This window comes from Anomaloglossus baeobatrachus, chromosome 2 (genome assembly GCF_048569485.1).
Source record: "Anomaloglossus baeobatrachus isolate aAnoBae1 chromosome 2, aAnoBae1.hap1, whole genome shotgun sequence".
Taxonomy (NCBI): domain Eukaryota; kingdom Metazoa; phylum Chordata; class Amphibia; order Anura; family Aromobatidae; genus Anomaloglossus; species Anomaloglossus baeobatrachus.
In genome coordinates, this window is record NC_134354.1 from 735,815,366 (window position 1) to 735,837,865 (window position 22,500).

The 22,500-nt window shown below is 46.6% G+C and overlaps 1 protein-coding gene across 1 annotated transcript in view; it reads right to left on the reverse strand.

Annotated features, from left to right (window-relative positions):
• Positions 1-22,500, reverse strand: part of FGF9 (fibroblast growth factor 9) — a 101,756-nt gene that overhangs the window by 14,709 nt on the left and 64,547 nt on the right. Inside the window, exon 2 of the mRNA XM_075337393.1 lies at positions 20,745-20,848. Coding sequence (XP_075193508.1) covers positions 20,745-20,848 — 104 coding nt within the window. The remainder of the gene's footprint in view (positions 1-20,744; positions 20,849-22,500) is intronic.

The following is a 22,500-nucleotide window of genomic DNA, read 5'->3' on the forward strand; positions in this document are numbered from 1 at the left end:
GTGTGTGTCTGCGATCGGCTGTGTTTTTCTGCAATCGGCTGTGTGTGCCTGTGATAGGATGTGTGTATCTGTGATCGGCTGTGTGTGCCTGCGATCTGCTGTGTGTGTGTGCCTGCGATCGGCTGTGTGTGCCTGCGATCTGCTGTGTGTGTGTGTGCCTGCGATTGGATGTGTGTATCTGTGATCGGCTGTGTGTGTGTGCCTGCGATTGGATGTGTGTATCTGTGATCGGCTGTGTGTATCTGTGATCGGCTGTGTATGCCTGCAATCTGCTGTGTGTGATCTGCTGTGTATATCTGCGATTTGCTGTGTGTGTGTGTGTGTGTGTGTGTGTGTGTGTGTGTGTATGTGTGTGTGTGTGTGTGATCTGCTCTGTGTGTGATCTGCTGTGTATGCCTGCAATCTGCTGTGTGTGTCAGTATGTCAGCTAGCAGCAGGGTAGGACGGCGTGCAGCACCCACCGGAGATCACAGGAGGACCTGGGAGCCACGCAGACGACCTGGTCTGGTGAGTATGAGTCTCCTGGGAAGTGGGGTGGTCTGCTTCTTTGGGGGGTAAACTTACCCCCAACCGTGTTTCTCCAAGAATAAGACCTCCTCCAAAAATAAGCCCTAGTGCTTTTATGGGGGGGGGCAAAAAAAAATATAAGAGTGTCTTATTTTTGGAAAACCACGATATAGATATATATATATATATATATATATATATATATTATATTATATATATAGTTATATTGGGATGCAATATACCAGTATAGAAAATATTTGTATTATATAATGTGAAGGCAGAGATTAAGACATAAAGTTATAATAAAGTCTTAATATTCATTACTAAGATACTAGAGGTGGCCCTACAGATTAGACGAGTATCAGCCAAACTTCTTCACCATCATCAAGTGCATATAGCAGGGGCCTCCCAAACCTTCCACCTTTGCGACGCCATTAAAAAGGAATGAAAAAGTATCCTAGAAAGTGATTTTATTAAACTCACAGCAGAGTGGAACTCCATCAGGAACTGCGATTGCCCTGATAAAGTAGTCCCACTCCAAAATGCGTAGAATATCACTTTCCAGGATATTCTTTCATTCTTTTTTTAAAGCAGCACAGAGGTTTACAGAAAATGAATACTCCCAGGGTTTCCAACTTGTCTTTATATTTTTTTCTGGGACGCTTATATTAAAAAAAGAAAAGAAGAAAAAAAATAAATTACGATTATAAGTATTATTTGTCTACAGCCCATAGATTTGATATGAAGATATCAGCAGCATTCAATGTGAACTGTAAAAATGATGATAATTCCAGTCAAAATAACAGACATTTTTCACCTTCAATAAGAAGAAGAAGAAAAAAAAAATACGGACAAAAGGGGTGGGGGGGTGGCCTATTTTTATGGCAGTCGTGGAATTTCTGGATGGTTGGCCACCCAGTCCTCACCTCTCCCACTTTGTAATCTTTTTATTTTACCTCTTCCATCATCGTACGCATTTTCTTTGGCTTCTTCACTCCAGAACATGGTCTTCAGCTCAACAAAGCCTCTGAGGAGGTCACCCTGCAGTGATGTCCAATTTATTTCTAGTCAAGCCAAACTAGTTGGCCACCATTTTGTACAAGGAAGCTGCAAAAATCCGTATTCTGGAGCAGAAGATTTTTCTTAATTCGAGAATTCAATTCCACTTGAATAAACTGGCTCATGTCTAATGGACAGGGTTCAGAAGAAATGGCTACTTCTTGAACTGGAAGAATCAGATAGCTATATACTGTTTATAGCCATCTTCAGATATACATGAGTTTATGGAGCTCAAGCCTCAAATTTTGTTTAGGATTGTGATGGTTTTGGATGCAAATGTTCATACACTTCTTACCAAAAAGCAACCCCTTCCCAAATGCTCTATTAGGAAATCTATGGAAATCACTTAGTTGACCTTAAACCTCTTTAAGCAAGCGACATCCAAAATGAGAGTTCAATATTTTTGATGTGGCCCATCTTTATGGTTGTCCACTCATCGGGAATAGCCAGACACCAGCAAACCTCACAACTAAGAGTGGCCTAAGAGCAGTAGAGGACCCAGTAATACAAAGCGTTATATGGTTGGCATCATGAGGATCTGGAATTTCACGTGAACATTGAGAATATTCAGACTTCATTGAGAAAACAGCTAGATTAGCCAGTGAGATGCTTTGTAGAATTACATTCCTTACATCTAACCATTAAAATTCCAATCTATACAAAAATGTACATCCTGACTAGAGATGAGCGAACCGGTCCCGGTTCGGCTCGAGGCGGTTCGCCGAACGGGGGGTCTGGCTCGAGTTCGGCTCGTCGAACGTTCGACGAACCGAACTCGAGCCCATAGGAAACAATGGCAGGCAATCACAAACACAGTAAAACACCTAGAAAACACCCTGAAAGGTGTCCAAAAGGTGACAAACAACTCACAACATAACACAAACACATGGGAAAGTGACAAGGACATATACTCATGTGAAAACAAAACAGCTGGACAAGGAAAAAGAGGGAGACACACAGATATATGAGTATATGCAAAGAAACATCGATTCCATTATTGTGCAACTTGAGCCCTGCTCATTTTAGGCTTCCAATCTGGATAAATTGCCTGAGCTCGCCACGTACGCCTTGAGGATCTTGTCGTGTCCTGCAGCCAGCGTTCTCTCGGAACCTGTCTTCAGTGCTGCTGGGGGTCTGCTGGCAGATAAGCACACGTGTCTGTCCACTGACAATGTGGACCTGGCTCTCAGAGGACTTTTCTTCCCCTGGGTCAGCCAGGGGAGGCGAAAGGCACGCGTATTTTTGAGAGTGCTTCATGCAAAGCATCTTTTTCTTTGTCAAAAGGGGGGCTCAACCGATGCCAGTCAAGTGGGGTGTGTGTGGCCCAGTTAGTGGCAACGAGGGAGACTGTGGTTGGAGTCCCCTCGCTGTGTCTCTAAAAGAACCAAGATGAACAAGTCATGGCTCTCAGAGGACTTATCTTCCCCTGGGTCAGCCAGGGGACGGGAAAGGCACGCGTATTTTTGAGAGTGCTTCATGCAAAGCATCTTTTTCTTTTTCAAAAGGGTGCTCAATCGATGCCAGTCAAGTGGGGTGTGTGTGGCCCAGTTAGTGGCAACGAGGGAGACTGTGGTTGGAGTCCCCTCGCTGTGTCTCTAAAAGAACCAAGATGAACAAGTCATGGCTCTCAGAGGACTTTTCTTCCCCTGGGTCAGCCAGGGGACGGGAAAGGCACGCGTATTTTTGAGAGTGCTTCATGCAAAGCATCTTTTTCTTTGTCAAAAGGGGGGGTCAACCGATGCCAGTCAAGTGGGGTGTGTGTGGCCCAGTTAGTGGCAACGAGGGAGACTGTGGTTGGAGTCCCCTCGCTGTGTCTCTAAAAGAACCAAGATGAACAAGTCATGGCTCTCAGAGGACTTTTCTTCCCCTGGGTCAGCCAGGGGACGGGAAAGGCACGCGTATTTTTGAGAGTGCTTCATGCAAAGCATCTTTTTCTTTGTCAAAAGGGGGGGTCAACCGATGCCAGTCAAGTGGGGTGTGTGTGGCCCAGTTAGTGGCAACGAGGGAGACTGTGGTTGGAGTCCCCTCGCTGTGTCTCTAAAAGAACCAAGATGAACAAGTCATGGCTCTCAGAGGACTTTTCTTCCCCTGGGTCAGCCAGGGGACGGGAAAGGCACGCGTATTTTTGAGAGTGCTTCATGCAAAGCATCTTTTTCTTTGTCAAAAGGGGGGGTCAACCGATGCCAGTCAAGTGGGGTGTGTGTGGCCCAGTTAGTGGCAACGAGGGAGACTGTGGTTGGAGTCCCCTCGCTGTGTCTCTAAAAGAACCAAGATGAACAAGTCATGGCTCTCAGAGGACTTTTCTTCCCCTGGGTCAGCCAGGGGACGGGAAAGGCACGCGTATTTTTGAGAGTGCTTCATGCAAAGCATCTTTTTCTTTTTCAAAAGGGGGCTCAACCGATGCCAGTCAAGTGGGGTGTGTGTGGCCCAGTTAGTGGCAACGAGGGAGACTGTGGTTGGAGTCCCCTCGCTGTGTCTCTAAAAGAACCAAGATGAACAAGTCATGGCTCTCAGAGGACTTTTCTTCCCCTGGGTCAGCCAGGGGACGGGAAAGGCACGCGTATTTTTGAGAGTGCTTCATGCAAAGCATCTTTTTCTTTGTCAAAAGGGGGGGTCAACCGATGCCAGTCAAGTGGGGTGTGTGTGGCCCAGTTAGTGGCAACGAGGGAGACTGTGGTTGGAGTCCCCTCGCTGTGTCTCTAAAAGAACCAAGATGAACAAGTCATGGCTCTCAGAGGACTTTTCTTCCCCTGGGTCAGCCAGGGGACGGGAAAGGCACGCGTATTTTTGAGAGTGCTTCATGCAAAGCATCTTTTTCTTTGTCAAAAGGGGGGGTCAACCGATGCCAGTCAAGTGGGGTGTGTGTGGCCCAGTTAGTGGCAACGAGGGAGACTGTGGTTGGAGTCCCCTCGCTGTGTCTCTAAAAGAACCAAGATGAACAAGTCATGGCTCTCAGAGGACTTTTCTTCCCCTGGGTCAGCCAGGGGACGGGAAAGGCACGCGTATTTTTGAGAGTGCTTCATGCAAAGCATCTTTTTCTTTGTCAAAAGGGGGGGTCAACCGATGCCAGTCAAGTGGGGTGTGTGTGGCCCAGTTAGTGGCAACGAGGGAGACTGTGGTTGGAGTCCCCTCGCTGTGTCTCTAAAAGAACCAAGATGAACAAGTCATGGCTCTCAGAGGACTTTTCTTCCCCTGGGTCAGCCAGGGGACGGGAAAGGCACGCGTATTTTTGAGAGTGCTTCATGCAAAGCATCTTTTTCTTTTTCAAAAGGGGGCTCAACCGATGCCAGTCAAGTGGGGTGTGTGTGGCCCAGTTAGTGGCAACGAGGGAGACTGTGGTTGGAGTCCCCTCGCTGTGTCTCTAAAAGAACCAAGATGAACAAGTCATGGCTCTCAGAGGACTTTTCTTCCCCTGGGTCAGCCAGGGGACGGGAAAGGCACGCGTATTTTTGAGAGTGCTTCATGCAAAGCATCTTTTTCTTTTTCAAAAGGGGGCTCAACCGATGCCAGTCAAGTGGGGTGTGTGTGGCCCAGTTAGTGGCAACGAGGGAGACTGTGGTTGGAGTCCCCTCGCTGTGTCTCTAAAAGAACCAAGATGAACAAGTCATGGCTCTCAGAGGACTTTTCTTCCCCTGGGTCAGCCAGGGGACGGGAAAGGCACGCGTATTTTTGAGAGTGCTTCATGCAAAGCATCTTTTTCTTTGTCAAAAGGGGGGGTCAACCGATGCCAGTCAAGTGGGGTGTGTGTGGCCCAGTTAGTGGCAACGAGGGAGACTGTGGTTGGAGTCCCCTCGCTGTGTCTCTAAAAGAACCAAGATGAACAAGTCATGGCTCTCAGAGGACTTTTCTTCCCCTGGGTCAGCCAGGGGACGGGAAAGGCACGCGTATTTTTGAGAGTGCTTCATGCAAAGCATCTTTTTCTTTTTCAAAAGGGGGCTCAACCGATGCCAGTCAAGTGGGGTGTGTGTGGCCCAGTTAGTGGCAACGAGGGAGACTGTGGTTGGAGTCCCCTCGCTGTGTCTCTAAAAGAACCAAGATGAACAAGTCATGGCTCTCAGAGGACTTTTCTTCCCCTGGGTCAGCCAGGGGACGGGAAAGGCACGCGTATTTTTGAGAGTGCTTCATGCAAAGCATCTTTTTCTTTTTCAAAAGGGGGCTCAACCGATGCCAGTCAAGTGGGGTGTGTGTGGCCCAGTTAGTGGCAACGAGGGAGACTGTGGTTGGAGTCCCCTCGCTGTGTTTTACATGCTTTTAGAAGGGCATGAAATGGCTTGGAGGTTGACTTTCATCATATGCAAACTGTTGGCTACCAAAATGCTGCCTTTCCAACAACTGTGGTTATAGGCAATGAGGAACATACTGATGAAGATGAGACGCAGATACCCGATTGGGATGACAACTTAAATATTCGGTCAGGGCAAGAAGAAACTCGGTCTGAGGGGTAGGGGAGTGCAAACACAACAATTGATGATTAAGTTCTAGATCACACCTACTGTCAACCCACAGTCAGACACTCGAGGAGGTCAACAGAGGCGGTGGAGGAGGATGCAACCGACGTCGAAGTAACCTGGCGCCTTCCTGGACACAGTCGGAGCACTGGTAGCACGTCTACAACTGCATCCTCAGCCACCACTCTGCCTCTGAGCATTATTCGGGGTGGATCAACAGGTCGCATGGCCTCTAAGCCTTGCCTAGCCAGGTCCTTTTTTGACATAGAAAAAGATCGCCCAAATTATGTGATCTGTAAAATTTGTCATGGTTCTCTTAGTAGAGGTCAAAACCTCAGCAGTTTGACAACTTCTTCCATGAATCGTCACATGAATAAATATCATATGGCCCGATGGGAAGCTCACCGTGCTGCAATGCGGCCTAGCGGAGCGAACCATCCACCGCCTGCCCCTTCCAGTGCATCCGCGCGCTCGTCATCTTCTAGGACTGTGGGGACAGCTGTCACACCTGTTTTTCCACCCACAACTTCCACCACTGTAACCGCAACAGGCAGTTTGCTTGGTAGGTCGTCAGTTGGTTTGGAAGGGGAAACAAGTGAGTGTGTACAGCTCTCTCAGACATCGATAGCACCAACTTTGGATGAAGGCAACATCATGTCTCCGCCTGCACTTTCCTCACAAAGCTGCATTTTTCCAGGGACACCCGACTCAACACCGTCTACACACAGCAGCCAGATCTCTGTCCCTCAGATGTGGTCAAATAAAAGGCCACTTCCTGCGACCCATGACAAAGCGAAGAGGTTGACTCTATCCCTCTGTAAGCTGTTGACTACAGAAATGCTGCCTTTCCGCCTAGTGGACACACAGGATTTTAGAGACCTTATGTCTGTCGCTGTGCCCCAGTACCAGATGCCTAGTCGCCACTACTTCTCTAAGAAAGGTGTGCCCGCGCTACACCAGCATGTCGCACACAACATCACCGCTTCCTTGAGAAACTCTGTGTGTGAACGGGTGCATTTCACCACCGATACTTGGACCAGTAAGCATGGACAGGGACGTTACATGTCGCTGACTGGCCACTGGGTAACTATGGTGATAGATGGTGAAGGGTCTGCTGCACAAGTCTTGCCGTCCCCACGACTTGTGTGTCAATCCTCTGTCTGTCCAAGTTCCGCCACTGCTTCTGCATCCTCCACCTCATCTGGGTCCTCCACCTCCGCCCCAAGCCTGCCTGGTCAGGCCACCAGCGTTCTCACTGCGCAGAAGGAATCACGCACCCCTCATTACTATGCTGGTAGCAGAGCGCAACGGCATCAGGCGGTCTTTAGCTTGACATGTCTTTGAAATAGGAGTCACACAGCGACTGAGTTGTGGGCAGCTCTGGAGACTGATTTTGATAAATGGTTGTCTCCACTCAACCTGCAGCCTGGTAAGGCCGTGTGCGACAATGCTGCAAACCTGGGTGCGGCCCTTCGCCTGGGCAAGGTGACACACGTGCCTTGTATGGCTCACGTGTTTAACCTTGTTGTCCAGCAATTTTTAACACACTATCCCGGCCTAGATGGCCTTCTGACCAGGGCACGGAAACTGTCTGCAGTGCTCACTTCCGCCGTTCAACCGCCGCACCTGAGCGACTTGCATCGCTACAGAAGTCTTTCGGCCTGCCGGTTCATCGCCTGAAATGCGATGTGGCGACACGCTGGAATTCAACTCTCCACATGTTACAGCGACTGTGGCAGCACCGGCGAGCCCTGGTGCAATACGTCATGATGTATAGCCTGGGCCAACGAGATGCAGAAGTGGGGCAGATCACCCTGATGGAGTGATCTCAGATCAAGGACCTATGCACCCTTCTGCACAGTTTCGACATGGCGACGAATATGTTTAGCGCTGACAATGCCATTATCAGCATGACGATTACAGTCATTTACATGCTGGAGCACACGCTAAACACTATTCGTAGTCAGGGGGTGGGACAACAGGAAGGGGAGGAACTACAGGAGGATTCATATGCGCAAGACACAACAACATCACCAAGGTCCAGACGTTCATCATCACCAACGCGGCAGGCATGGGACCATGGGGGACAGGGATCAACAAGGGCGCATGGTAGCAGGTGAGATGTTGAGGAAGGTGCAGGAGGACATGAAGATATGGAGGACGAACTGTCCATGGACATGGAAGACTCAGCAGATGAGGGGGACCTTGGTCAAATTTCAGTTGAAAGAGGTTGGGGGGAGATGACAGAGGAAGAAAGAACGGTTAGCACCTCTATGCCACAAACACAGCGTGGACTTGGTGCGCATGGCTGCGCAAGACACATGAGTGCCTTCTTGTTGCACTACCTCCAACATGACCCTCGTATTGTCAAAATTAGAAGTGATGATGACTACTGGCTTGCCACACTATTAGATCCCCGGGACAAGTCCAAATTTTGTGACATAATTCCACCCATAGAAAGGGACGCACGTATGCAGGAGTATCAGCAGAAGCTGTTACTCGATCTTAGCTCGGCTTTTCAACCAAACAACCGTGCAGGTGAAGGGAGTGATTCTCCCAGTTGTAACTTGACAAACATGGGACGGCCTCGTCATCTTCAACAGTCTACCCGTACCAGTAGGACCGTATCTGGTGCTGGTAACAGCAATTTTATGGAATCTTTTCATAATTTTTTTAGACCCTCCTTTGCAAGGCCACCAGAGACAACAAGTCTGACACATAGTCAACGGATGGAGAGGATGATACAGGAGTATCTCCAAATGAACATCGATGCAATGACTTTGCAAATGGAGCCTTGCTCCTTTTGTGCTTCAAATCTAGAAAAATGTCAAGAGCTCTCCAGTTACGCCTCGAAGATTTTGTCGTGTCCAGCTGCCAGCGTTGTCTCTGAACGTGTCTTCAGTGCTGCTGGGTGTGTGCTGACAGATAAGCGCACGCGTCTGTCCAGTGACAATGTGGACAGACTGACGTTCATCAAAATGAACAAGTCATGGATCCAGAAGGAATTTACTACCCCTGTGTCATCCTGGGGAGAGTAAATGCTTGTGGATTTGGAATGTGCTTGATGCAAATCAAAACATCCTGTTTGCAACTAGGGCACAAGTGCTGCCACTGATAAGGTGTCTGTGTGGGGCCCAATTTTTGGAAAAAAAGGGAGACTCCGCTTGGAGTAACCCTTGCTTGCTGTGTTTTTTAAAAATGATACAAGATGAACAGATCTGAAGGCAAGATGAAGCCAACATCATGTCTCCGCCTGCACTTTTCTCACAAACCTGCATTTTTCCAGGGACACCCTACTCAACACCGTCTACAGACAGCAGCCAGATCTCTGTCCCTCAGATGTGGTCAAATAAAAGGCCACTTACTGCGACCCATGACAAAGCTAAGTGGTTGACTCTATCCCTCTGTAAGCTGTTGGCTACCGAAATGCTGCCTTTACGCGTAGTGGACACACAGGATTTTACAGACCTTATGTCTGTCGCTGTGCCCCAGTACCAGATGCCCAATCACCACTGCTTCTCCAAGAAAAGCATGCCCGCGCTACACCGGCATGTCGCACACAACATCACCACTTCCTTGAGAAAATCTGTGTGCGACAGGGTGCATTTCAACACAGATACTTGGACCAGTAAGCATAGACAGGGTCATTACATGTCACTGACTGGGCACTGGCAAACTATGGTGAGAGATGGAGAAGGGTCTGCTGTACAAGTCTTGCCGTCCCCACGAGTTGTTTCAATCCTTGTTCTGTATGTAGAAGTTAATACACTGCTTCTGCCTCTTCAACCTCGTGTGGGTCCTCTACCTTTGCGCAAACCCTGTGTGGTCAGGCCACCCTTCCTTGCAACTGCGCACAAGGACTACCACACACCTCCTTACTATGCTGGCAGCAGAGCTCAATGCCATCAGGCGGTCAAAGTTTTACTTTGAAATGTATGGGAAATGTGAGTCACACCGCTATTACAGAGAATAGTAGTCAGGCAGGGTCAAAACATTAATTGAGGAACAGGAACAGAATGGGACGGCCAGGACTTAATCAGAAAACAAGCAGAGGTGAAATGCGTATCGGCCAACAAGGTACATAAACAGCAAGCAGGAAAAGTAGTCAGGTAACAAGCACACAAAATCATAAAACTGAACTGGGGGTAAAATTAACCAGAGGTTCATAGCTATGTCTGGCAGTGGTCTGCAGACAGGATGGGCATAAAAAAGGGTGTGGTGTCTTCCCATTGGTTGTAGCTGAATGATGGTATTTCATCTGTGAGATACCCACCAGCTACATTCAGCCAGAGATTCTGCATCTGTCAAGGTAATGCAGCCCAGTGGGTGAGCATAACCTGCGTCCACCTGCGCCGCTGGCATCGACTACTCTCCCATCATCAGCACTATTCATGAAAGGAACACGTTGTCACCTGGCGACCGGAGTACAAATTGACGGAGCGGACTCCGTTGGTGACTTAACAGCCGTGTGCGGCAATGATGCAAACCTGGCTGCGGGCCATCCTCAGGGCAATGTGACACACGTGCCTTTTATGGCTCACGTGTTGATCCGAATTCTCCAGCAATTTTTAAAACACCATCACGGCCTACATGTCCTTGTGCAGCGGGCACGCTCGCTATGTGCTCACTTCCATCGTGCGCACACAGCAGCTCAACAACTTTCATCACTCCGGAAGTCTTAGGGTCTGGCAGTTAAACGCCGTAAATGCGATGTTCCGACACGCAGGAATTGGAATCTGCACATGTTGCAGCGTGTGTGGCAGCACCGCAGAGCCCTGCTGAAATACGGTAAGACATATAGCCTGGGATAAGTTGATCCAGAGGTGGTGCAGATCACGCTGCTGGAGTGGTGTCAGATCAAGGACCTATGCACCCTGCTACACAGTTTTGAAATGTCGACGAAGATGTTTAGCACTGGCAATGTCATTCTCAGCGTGACAATTCTGGTCATCTACATGATGGAGCACACTGTAATTATTATTCGGAGTCAGGTGTTGGGACAAGAGGAAGGGGAGGAAGTACAGGAGGAGTCATATGCGGAAGGGATAACAAGATCTACGAGGTCCAGATGGTCAGCGGCACCTATGCGGCAGTCATGGTGAGGGAGAGGGATTAACAAGGGCGCATAGTATCAGCAAAAAGTGTTGATGAAAGTGCAGGAGCCCATGAAGAAATGGAGGACGAACTGGCGATGGGCATGGAAGACTCAGCAGATGAGTGAGAGCTTGCTCACATTTCGGTTGTGCGAGGTTGTGGGTAGAGGGCAGAGGAAGGATGCACGATTCTCACCTCTCTGCCACCAACACACCAAGGACTTGGTCCTCCTGGATGCACAAGACACATGAGCGCCTTCTTGCTGCACTACCTACATGACCCTCGGATTGTATGAATTTGAAGTAATCCTGAATACTGGGTTGCCACACTGTTAGATCCCCGGTACAAGACAAAATTTGGCGAACTAATTCCTGCCATAGAAATAGACGCACGTATACAGGAGTATCTGCAGAATGTGGTACGCAATCTTAGATCTACTTTTCCACTAAACACCAGTGCTGCACAGAGTGAATCTCAACACTTTGTCATGGATAGGAGGAAATGGTCTTTTACTTGTCCACATCGGAGGGACCGAGGGATGGCTGCTGTGCTGAGATGGCGTTGAGTACGGTGTCCCTGCACAGTTGCACTTTTGGTCATATCCCAAAATGAGTTGAAAAAGGACAGATGCTGTTGGAAAGGGGAACAGGTGTGTTGGAAAGGGGAAAAAAATTTGGGTCCGTGGATTTGGTGGTTAAACAACTGTAACATTTGCTGAAGAAACAACATCTGTTACAGTGGGACTGGCAGATTTGGATAAAGTGGTATATAATCTGTGACCGCTATATAAAAAAAATTAATAAGAAAAGAAAGAGAAAGGTATATATCACCTTCAGCAGTCAGTGTCCACCGTGCTCCCAGTTGGAAAAGGAGAGGTTGGCAACTTGAAGGTTTGGTGGAGGATACAGAGCTGTGTGGCTATGAAACTAATAGTAGCCTGAACCGAGTTAGACGCCATTCGGATCTGGAGACTGTGAGCCCTGTTAGCGTCACAGGGTCCACATGCCCACCCAGCCCAGGAACTCCCTGTTAACAACACAGGGGCCATTGAGTACGCTGACCGTGTGCGTAGGGGCCACACCTGTGGACAGCAGGCGCATCAGCAGCAGCAGGCCTGTTAATGCCACTGGGCTGCACAAGCAGGACTGTTAGGACAGGAGCTGGTCTTAACCGTTCTGCGTTACCAACTGTGGTGGTGGCCTGCATCCACCACCCTATCCCTGCCTACCTCTGGCCTAAAGCCGCAATGGGTTCAACACATGGAGGTGTGCTCTTTCGGAGCATAATAGAAGACTGCGCACCTCCTTGTTGGCTCCAGCCCCTTTTATAACCTGGGTCCGCCCCAAACCAGGGTGAACCACAATGCACCTCCTGGAGACAAAAGCAGAGTGACACGTCATGAGTGGCATAACTAGCGTCCTATTTGGAAACGCAACTTCAATGATGACCTCATGGCTGCCATGACCCAAACACCTCACCAGTCATCGTCTGACCATCAATAATGCGGTGACAAGTCATAGGTGTGGGCCTCTGCAAGCCATTTGGGAGGACACCTGATGCCCTGTGGTCTATATGGGACCCCCACATCAGGGCCAGGGCCAAAGAGTTCATTACCGGACCTAGTCTCTGATGCAGGAAGTGCCTGAGCATGCTCAGTAGCATGAAATACAGTCTCTGAAAAAAGACTATCAGCTTTAGCATGGTGTCTAGGCACAAAACAGGACTTAGACCCGGCACAGAATGCAAGCACCTGTGCAAAGAGGCTTTTCACACTTAGTGTGGGAGCATGCGCTGTATCCCGAAATGAAGACTTAGCGTCAGGAATGGCACAGTCAGGCTGAGCATACTCACTAGGCGAAACACTGTAATTATGCTGCAGCTGGGGTACATCGGCACACGCATGCGCACTAGCTGCCTCTCCACACTTAGACGTGGAGGGGAAATTTGTCTTGGAGATGCTGTCTATGAACAGAAGGAAAAGCTAAAGGAAGCCTGACTTTCTATCCCTCCGAATTATGAAATGCAGCAATGAATTCCATGAGTTTGCTATAACATTAGCGTAGCTAAATGTGCATGAGGGTGTGATGTAGAGGTGCTAGAAATAGCTTGTCACCAGTGGGGCACTAATGGAATACAACAGCCAGTTCTATGATGCCACAAAATGGCAGTATTTTGTGCTATCATTATAGCTTATTAAAAACAGAGCACGAGGTTGTCATGCAGAGGTGCTGCACATAGATTTGCAGTAGTGTGAATAGACAAAAGTACAATAGCCACGTTTAGGATACAACTAGGTACACTGAGTGTTTGCTACTATAAATGGCTGAGTTTAAAAAAGTTTGAGTGTGCAATGCAGGCAGACGTGCTGCAAATAACGTTCCAATACTGTGAATTGACAAAAGTACAATAGCCACGTTTAGGATACAACTAGGTACACTGAGTGTTTGCTACTATAAATGGCTGAGTTTAAAAAAGTTTGAGTGTGCAATGCAGGCAGACGTGCTGCAAATAACGTTCCAATACTGTGAATTGACAAAAGTACAATAGCCACGTTTAGGATACAACTAGGTACACTGAGTGTTTGCTACTATAAATGGCTGAGTTTAAAAAAGTTTGAGTGTGCAATGCAGGCAGACGTGCTGCAAATAACGTTCCAATACTGTGAATTGACAAAAGTACAATAGCCACGTTTAGGATACAACTAGGTACACTGAGTGTTTGCTACTATAAATGGCTGAGTTTAAAAAAGTTTGAGTGTGCAATGCAGGCAGACGTGCTGCAAATAACGTTCCAATACTGTGAATTGACAAAAGTACAATAGCCACGTTTAGGATACAACTAGGTACAGTGAGTGTTTGCTAGTATAATGGCTGAGTTTAAAAAAGTTAGAGTGTGCAATGCAGGCAGACGTGCTGCAAATATCGTTCCAATACTGTGAATAGACAAAAGTACAATAGCCACGTTTAGGATACAACTAGGTACACTGAGTGTTTGCTACTATAAATGGCTGAGTTTAAAAAAGTTTGAGTGTGCAATGCAGGCAGACGTGCTGCAAATAACGTTCCAATACTGTGAATTGACAAAAGTACAATAGCCACGTTTAGGATACAACTAGGTACACTGAGTGTTTGCTACTATAAATGGCTGAGTTTAAAAAAGTTTGAGTGTGCAATGCAGGCAGACGTGCTGCAAATAACGTTCCAATACTGTGAATAGACAAAAGTACAATAGCCACGTTTAGGATACAACTAGGTACACTGAGTGTTTGCTACTATAAATGGCTGAGTTTAAAAAAGTTAGAGTGTGCAATGCAGGCAGACGTGCTGCAAATAACGTTCCAATACTGTGAATTGACAAAAGTACAATAGCCACGTTTAGGATACAACTAGGTACACTGAGTGTTTGCTACTATAAATGGCTGAGTTTAAAAAAGTTTGAGTGTGCAATGCAGGCAGACGTGCTGCAAATAACGTTCCAATACTGTGAATTGACAAAAGTACAATAGCCACGTTTAGGATACAACTAGGTACAGTGAGTGTTTGCTAGTATAATGGCTTAGTTAAAATGAGTTTGAGTGTGCAATGCAGGCAGACGCGCTATGCAAATGTCTTTGCACTAGTGGGACTATAGCAAAGTCCAATAGCCACGTATAGGATGCCACTAGGTACACTGAGTGTTTGCTAGTATAATGGCTTGGTTAGAATGAGTTGTAGTGTGCAATGCAGGCAGATGTGCTCTGCTAATGTCTTTGCACTAGTGGGACTATAGCAAAGTCCAATAGCCACGTATAGGATGCCACTAGGTACACTGAGTGTTTGCTAGTATAATGGCTTGGTTTTAATGAGTTGGAGTGTGCAATGCAGGCAGACGCGCTCTGCAAATGTCTTTGCACTAGTGGGACTATAGCAAAGTCCAATAGCCACGTATAGGATGCCACTAGGTACACTGAGTGTTTGCTAGTATAATGGCTTGGTTAGAATGAGTTGTAGTGTGCAATGCAGGCAGATGTGCTCTGCTAATGTCTTTGCACTAGTGGGACTATAGCAAAGTCCAATAGCCACGTATAGGATGCCACTAGGTACACTGAGTGTTTGCTAGTATAATGGCTTAGTTAAAATGAGTTTGAGTGTGCAATGCAGGCAGACGCGCTATGCAAATGTCTTTGCACTAGTGGGACTATAGCAAAGTCCAATAGCCACGTATAGGATGCCACTAGGTACACTGAGTGTTTGCTAGTCTAATGGCTTGGTTAGAATGAGTTGTAGTGTGCAATGCAGGCAGATGTGCTCTGCTAATGTCTTTGCACTAGTGGGACTATAGCAAAGTCCAATAGCCACGTATAGGATGCCACTAGGTACACTGAGTGTTTGCTAGTATAATGGCTTGGTTTTAATGAGTTGGAGTGTGCAATGCCGGCAGACGCGCTATGCAAATGTCTTTGCACTAGTGGGACTATAGCAAAGTCCAATAGCCACGTATAGGATGCCACTAGGTACACTGAGTGTTTGCTAGTATAATGGCTTGGTTTTAATGAGTTGGAGTGTGCAATGCAGGCAGACGCGCTCTGCAAATGTCTTTGCACTAGTGGGACTATAGCAAAGTCCAATAGCCACGTATAGGATGCCACTAGGTACACTGAGTGTTTGCTAGTATAATGGCTTGGTTAGAATGAGTTGTAGTGTGCAATGCAGGCAGACGCGCTCTGCAAATGTCTTTGCACTAGTGGGACTATAGCAAAGTCCAATAGCCACGTATAGGATGCCACTAGGTACACTGAGTGTTTGCTAGTATAATGGCTTGTTTAGAATGAGTTGTAGTGTGCAATGCAGGCAGACGCGCTCTGCAAATGTCTTTGCACTAGTGGGACTATAGCAAAGTCCAATAGCCACGTATAGGATGCCACTAGGTACACTGAGTGTTTGCTAGTATAATGGCTTAGTTATGAGTTGGAGTGTGCAGAGGACAAGAGGGTACAGTGGCAGGATTGTGGTGCTCTGGGTAGAGGAATGGAAGCCTGCCTTTCTATTCCCTCCTAATGGTGAAATGCAGGTAGGAAATCCCTGACCTGGGCTACACAGACGCTGTTGCTGTTTGCAGGACCTGTCACTTATGGCTCTCTGACCCTGCCGGTTGGAGCCCTTAAAAGGACTGCTATAAAGTGCTCTCCCTAAGCTGTCTAACGCTGTGTATGCAGCGCATACAGCTGTATCGGCTATAGGACTCAGGAAGACGGAGCTGCGACAGTGATGTCTGACACCAAAGACGCAGAAGGCAGATAATGGCGTCCGTGAAGAAAATGTCCGGTTTTATAATGCAGGGACATGTGACATGCAGATCCTATCACACATGCCGTTGCTTCTCTGGCTCAAAGTCCACTTAGCTGTGTGTGTGTCTGGGATTGGCTGACATGCTGGCCCGCCCCACAAGACGCGCGCACTTAGGGAAGGAAGACAAGAAAAAAAAAAAAAAAAAATGGCGATCGCCATTATAGAAACAGCAGTGATCTGAAGGCGCTGTTCACGCACACTATACACTGAAATGTCATAATAGTTTGATTCACAGAGTGACTTACACTATTACAGCAGAAACCAAGCTATGATTTAGCTGTTTTTTGGCTGCTAGAACCGTTCTCGAACGTTTCTAGAACTACCGAGCTTTTGCAAAAAGCTCGAGTTCTAGTTCGATCTAGAACATGCCCCAAAATCACTCGAGCCGCGAACTGGAGAACCACGAACCACGAACCGCGCTCAACTCTAATCCTGACACCAAAGATTACACATGTAAAGTAATGTGGCAGGAAATTGGTCAATGCAATCATTTCCTCATCATTACCTTCTTCAGAAATGTGTTAACTCCTCTTTGTAGTAGACAACACCTTAGTATTGCTCATTGTTTGCCAATTCTGCATTCACACAATTTGCATGGCAGAAGCAAAGTCATTTGTTGAGTACTCACACAGAAGTGTGAAAACTGGGACAAGTTCACACATACCACTCAGAAATGTGTATGTGTGTGCGCAAGTTTGTAGGTTCCCATGGACCAAAAGAAAAAGCAACCCTGCTTCATGATCACCTATAAAGATATTGTTGTATGGTGTCCATCTTATACCCACAGAAGGATTATTGTGAACGGAGACTAGATGCAAAAAGCTAAAAATATTATTACAAGAGAAATAAAACCCAAGTTATGTTACAGCACCATTCAAGGACGGTGCGTACATTGTGTGTAATGAAATCAATGGGTTTTCCAAAGTGGGGCTTGTTCTGTGTAAGACCTAGGTTTCGTAAATGGCAAAGAACTCCCTTTTGTCCCTATGATTTCAATGTTGACTGCATACCTACTACAAGCCTTACTTAATCTAATTATTTAAAGTCACTTTCATTCTACTTAAAGGGTTGTTCCACTGCTTTTACATTGATGGATAGGTGATCAATATCAAATTGGTGGGGGTTTGACATATGGCACCATCGTAGATCATTTGTTCTCAGCACCAGTGGTGGCCTGGTGAATACCATAAATACGTTGAATAGGCGCAGATCTGTAGTACTTGGCAGCGGCCACTAGAGTTGTTAGAGATGTGCTGTACTGTTCAGTTCCACAACTGACCATAGGAGAACTGATTTTTGGACCTACACTGATAGGTCATCACTATCACAGTGCTAGAACAACTTTTTAACATGGCAGTAGTAATATCAAACCTTAACCCAAAACTATATATTGTTCTCTCATATAGCCCCCATTTTAAAGGGGTTAACTCATCACAATAATGACAACCCATGAACAAAAAAAAAAAAAAAAAAAAAGGGGGGGAGGTAGGCCTCTAATACCCAGTTCAGAGCACAACCTCAATGGGTAGCTCTTGATCTGTAACCTCCAGCTTGACCATGCTGATGACAAGTCAAACCAATGTGCCAATTGCTGTAAGTATAAGGGTATGTGCCCATGATCAGGACTCGCTGGGGATGGGAGGGGGTCCTGACCTGCAGAGCCACGAGACTCCTCTTCAGGAGACCGTAGCTGCTCTTGACAATGATTAGGGTTCGGGGCACTGTGATCTCTCACTTGTGTTCTCGCTACGGAGGACACTTGCGACTCCGCAGCAAACAACTGACATCCTGCGGCTTGGAAAGTCGCACCTCAAGTCAGTGTTTACTGCGGGAAATCCCTTACACTATGCTTGTACTGTACATTGCAGCGTTTTGGACACAGTTGAAGAATGTTGCATCAAAAACGCTGTGAACATTGATCATGGGCACGTAACCTAAAAAGGCAATTAAACTATTTAAGTGATTGTCTTATGAGAGAAATTTATCGCATATCTATGGGATATAATAAATATGTGATCGTTCGGATCTGCACCAATCCCCCAATTTGAAAGCTGTAAAGCCACTAGTAAGTGGAGCGAAAGCAGCCGACTACCATCATTGCTAAAGGAGAACCGAATATCGTTGAGTAAATATTGTATTCCGAACTCCAATCAGGCACCAATTATGATCTGTCCCATGGATATGACAACTGGCTCTCATAAAACCAAATTTAAATTCTCAAAAGATAATTCAAAAGACTATGTTCACATTGAGGTATTTAGGAGGTCAAAAAACCACAAGGTTTCAAGTAGAAACCAAATCAGAAAACTCTCCTTTTGGGGGGATGTTTTGGAGATTTTCTTTTCCTGAAGCAGTTTGTTTTTTTTTCTAGTTTTGATTGGACAGTCACTACTTTGGAGAGGTTTCCTTCTCGACCCCACCATGGAGTTTTTCAAAACCTCTTCAGATAAGAAATAGCTAAAAAAAAACCCTTCACATTATGAATAAACTGGAAAGGCCAATGAATGAATTGGAACAGTTTTTCAAGAGTGAGGATTTTGGAGAGTTTCTGCTCAAAAGCTCCTAAAAAAACAACCCTCAAAAGCCAAATATTGAGACGCAAGGAATGCAAATGGTTTGGATATTCAGAGAGTGAAACTTCTTGAAACACCCCTCTCTGAGAAAGCCACCTCCTTTTATCCAGACTAGCTGTCTAGTGACAATTAATCAGTTCCTCCATACTGACCACCTTTTTGATAATATTTCTCTAGAAGGCCACATTTTATTGCATATTTTTATGGTCAGCTCAATGTATACATCATCGATATACCCTATGGAGACATATTTCTCTAGTTATTATGGTTACGACTTACTTGGTGCCTATTGCCTTGTTTTCCTGAAAATTGTAGATTCTCCGGTATTCAATAAAGGGATGGCTAGAGAGTGCTATGTTTGCAAATCCCTTTCTGAAGGCCTGTGTGATCTCTCACTGTGTCCTCTGACAGAAAGGTTATGTCAGATGCATATTGCTTAAATGCTCTGTGTTGTTCTGTCTAGAGTTGTCCTCACAAACTTTATTTTGAAAGCCCTCAGGTTACTTTATTATGCAAGTTCTGCTTCCCTTTCTGACCAGGCCTTAAGCTATCTCACCCTTAGGACATTATCAACCACATGAATGAAGATCTGTATGCAGGGGAATACCAGCGGGGGACTGACAGGTTTGATTTATGGTGGTCTCCTTACAATGCGGTGTATTCTTGTGCATTTCAATTCGTTTTTTGAGCACATCTGACTTTTGTACATCTATCACACATTAACTCATCCAACAGTGCATTCTGGTGACAACCACCCCCCCCCTTCCTTTAAATTTAGACATCATCTTGCCTTCAATCTGACCAAAATTTTTTCACAGGTCAGGATTTAAAAAGAAAAAACAAAAAAACGTACAAAAAAAAAAAAAAAAGTATTTTTTTATCATAATTCAATACTATTCCATTTTGGGTGTTTGTGGTTATATTTTACAGTCAAATATCCATTCACATAATTAGGTTTCTTCTATGTTGACAAAGTGTCTGACAATTAACACTGCATGGCTTTGCATTTTTTAGCTTTTTGTTTTTGTTTTTTTTCCTTGACATTTGCTATAAAATTGTATAAAGCCTGCTTTACACGCTACAAGATATCTTACGATGTGTCGGCGGGGTCACGTTGTAAGTGACGCACATCCGGCATCGTAAGGTATGTTGTAGCGCGTGACAGCGACGTGCAATTGCGATTGAACGCAAAACCGTTCATCGCATGCACGTCGTTCATTCCTGACGAATTGAACGTCAGATTGTTCATCGTACCCAGGGTAGCGCACATCGCAGTGTGTGACACCCCGGGAACGATGAACAGATATTACCTGCGTCCTGCGGCTCCCGGCCCAGAATGCGGAAGGAAGGAGGTGGGCGAGATGTTTACGTCCCGCTCAGTTCCGCCCCTCCGCTTCTATTGGCCGGCTGCCGCGTGACTTCGATGCGACGCCTAACTTCCCTCCCACTCCAGGAAGTGGACGTTCGCCGCCCACATCGAGGTCGTATGGAAGGTAAGTATGTGTGACGGGGGTTAATCGTATGTGCAGCACGTTCAACAAATTGAACGTGCTGCACATACGATGGGGGCGTTGCAAATCGCATACGATATCGTATGCGAAATTGCAACGTGTAAAGCAGGCTTAAGTTTATATTTTTTTCGGGGTTTTTTATAGTCCTATATTTTAGAACAAATAGGAACATCTAAGTCAAGTGGCCCAATTTCTGTGGTAGTGGGAAATATTTGAAGGACTTACCGACCCATACAGTTCCCCTTTCTCGTTCATTCCTAGGTACAGTCCGCTGTCGACACCTCGAATGCTGACAAGACCCACAGCTATACTTATAAATTCCAGAATTCCTAGAAAAACATTGCAAAAGAGAAGATATAAAATAATTACAAATAAAAGTAAAAAAAATAATAATTAAACACGGAAAAAAAATTAAAGGATTGTGTCATCTTCAAGAAACAGTGCCACTCAGGTCCATTGGTTATGTGCAGTATTGCAGTGTAAATTGCTAATCCCTGCCTAACTGTCACTGTATCTAGTAGCATAGATAAAGAGATCTTTAGAAAAGTATTCCATTGTTTATTATGTTATTTGTGTGGTTTTTCTTATTGACTAAAGGTTTTTTCCCTTTCTGTGATATTTCTATGGAGGGAATTATTTTATGTGTTGTATAATTTTGATGTTAAATAAAAATGAACCTGATTTAAAAAAAAAAAAAAAAAAAAAAGAAAAGTATTCCTAAAGATCCTTTATGATATGCTAATGAGGCCAAGGACTTGTCGCAGGGGCGTTATATCCCCTGACTAGCCGCCCTCTTAGCATGTTAGCTTGCCCTCAGAGGCGTGCTAACATGCTATATAATGCCCAGCGTCATCAGCTGTGACGCAAGTACCTGTGTACATTGGTCACTGCCAATGACTCCGGGTTTAGGCTCCGTGTGCATGATTGGAAGTTCCTCATACTTCCGGTTATGAACACTAGACCTCTCTGAAGGCGGCACACGTGCACCCGGCTTCATAGTGCACATGAATGTAAGTGCCGGAACTTCTGATCATCCACACTGACCCTAAACCTGGCGTCTGAGAGGTGGTGACAACGGACACAGGTACACGTGTAGCGCCCTGGAAAACTAGGTAGATACACATATAGGACCCCGCAGAACACCTATCCCACATAGGGTTAAAACAGCCGACCTGAAACCCTAGTCACCCCCCCTCAGGGAAGGACAGACACACCAGTGGGCGGGACCAGGCGGATAGGGAACGCCCACCTACGGGTCTGGAGAGCCCGGGGCGGGAAAACAGTCAGTGATGAGATAAGTTTTAGTTGAAGTTGGAGTGGAGGTCCCAAGCTGACAGGTGCCAGGGTCGGAGACCTGACACCTTGGCTAGGTGGCAGACGGTAGCCAGAGTCTGCAGGAGACGGGAAGATGGCTGCCGGGGATTCGAGGTGGACCGGGACAGGGTTGGAGTCCGCCAGTACCGACACCGGAGAACCGACCCGGAAACCGTGTGTACAGAGGGGGTACTTGGACCCTGAAGCCAGGACCGGCACCGACAGCCTAGCTAATTAACCAATGGAGGACAAGATTTTAGGTCCTGTCCCAAACTAAGTCCCGAAAAGTAGACAACCACCCAGCGAGAGGGATAGCGCAACCGCCAGGGCCCATAGATCCCAAGGGTCAGCATCAGACGAGCACGGCTCCCAATCAAGGGAGCGGACTTCCATGTTTCAAACCGGGAAGTCCTACCTACAAAACACTGAGTGCAGAGGAGAGAGACTTTGACTTCCAGCCCGGGTGTTGGATCAGATACACCCGTCTGCGGCAGCCGGCCACCATCACCTTCGTTTACCACAAGACTTGTGTGCTTTATTCGACCGTGAATAACATTCCCGGCCTGGCCGAGTGCGCCGGCCCCTGTAATCACCCTCCTCAGCATAGAGACACTGGGCCCCGGGACATCTATCCCTACCCACGGAGGGGTTAAGATCCCGCTGCCAG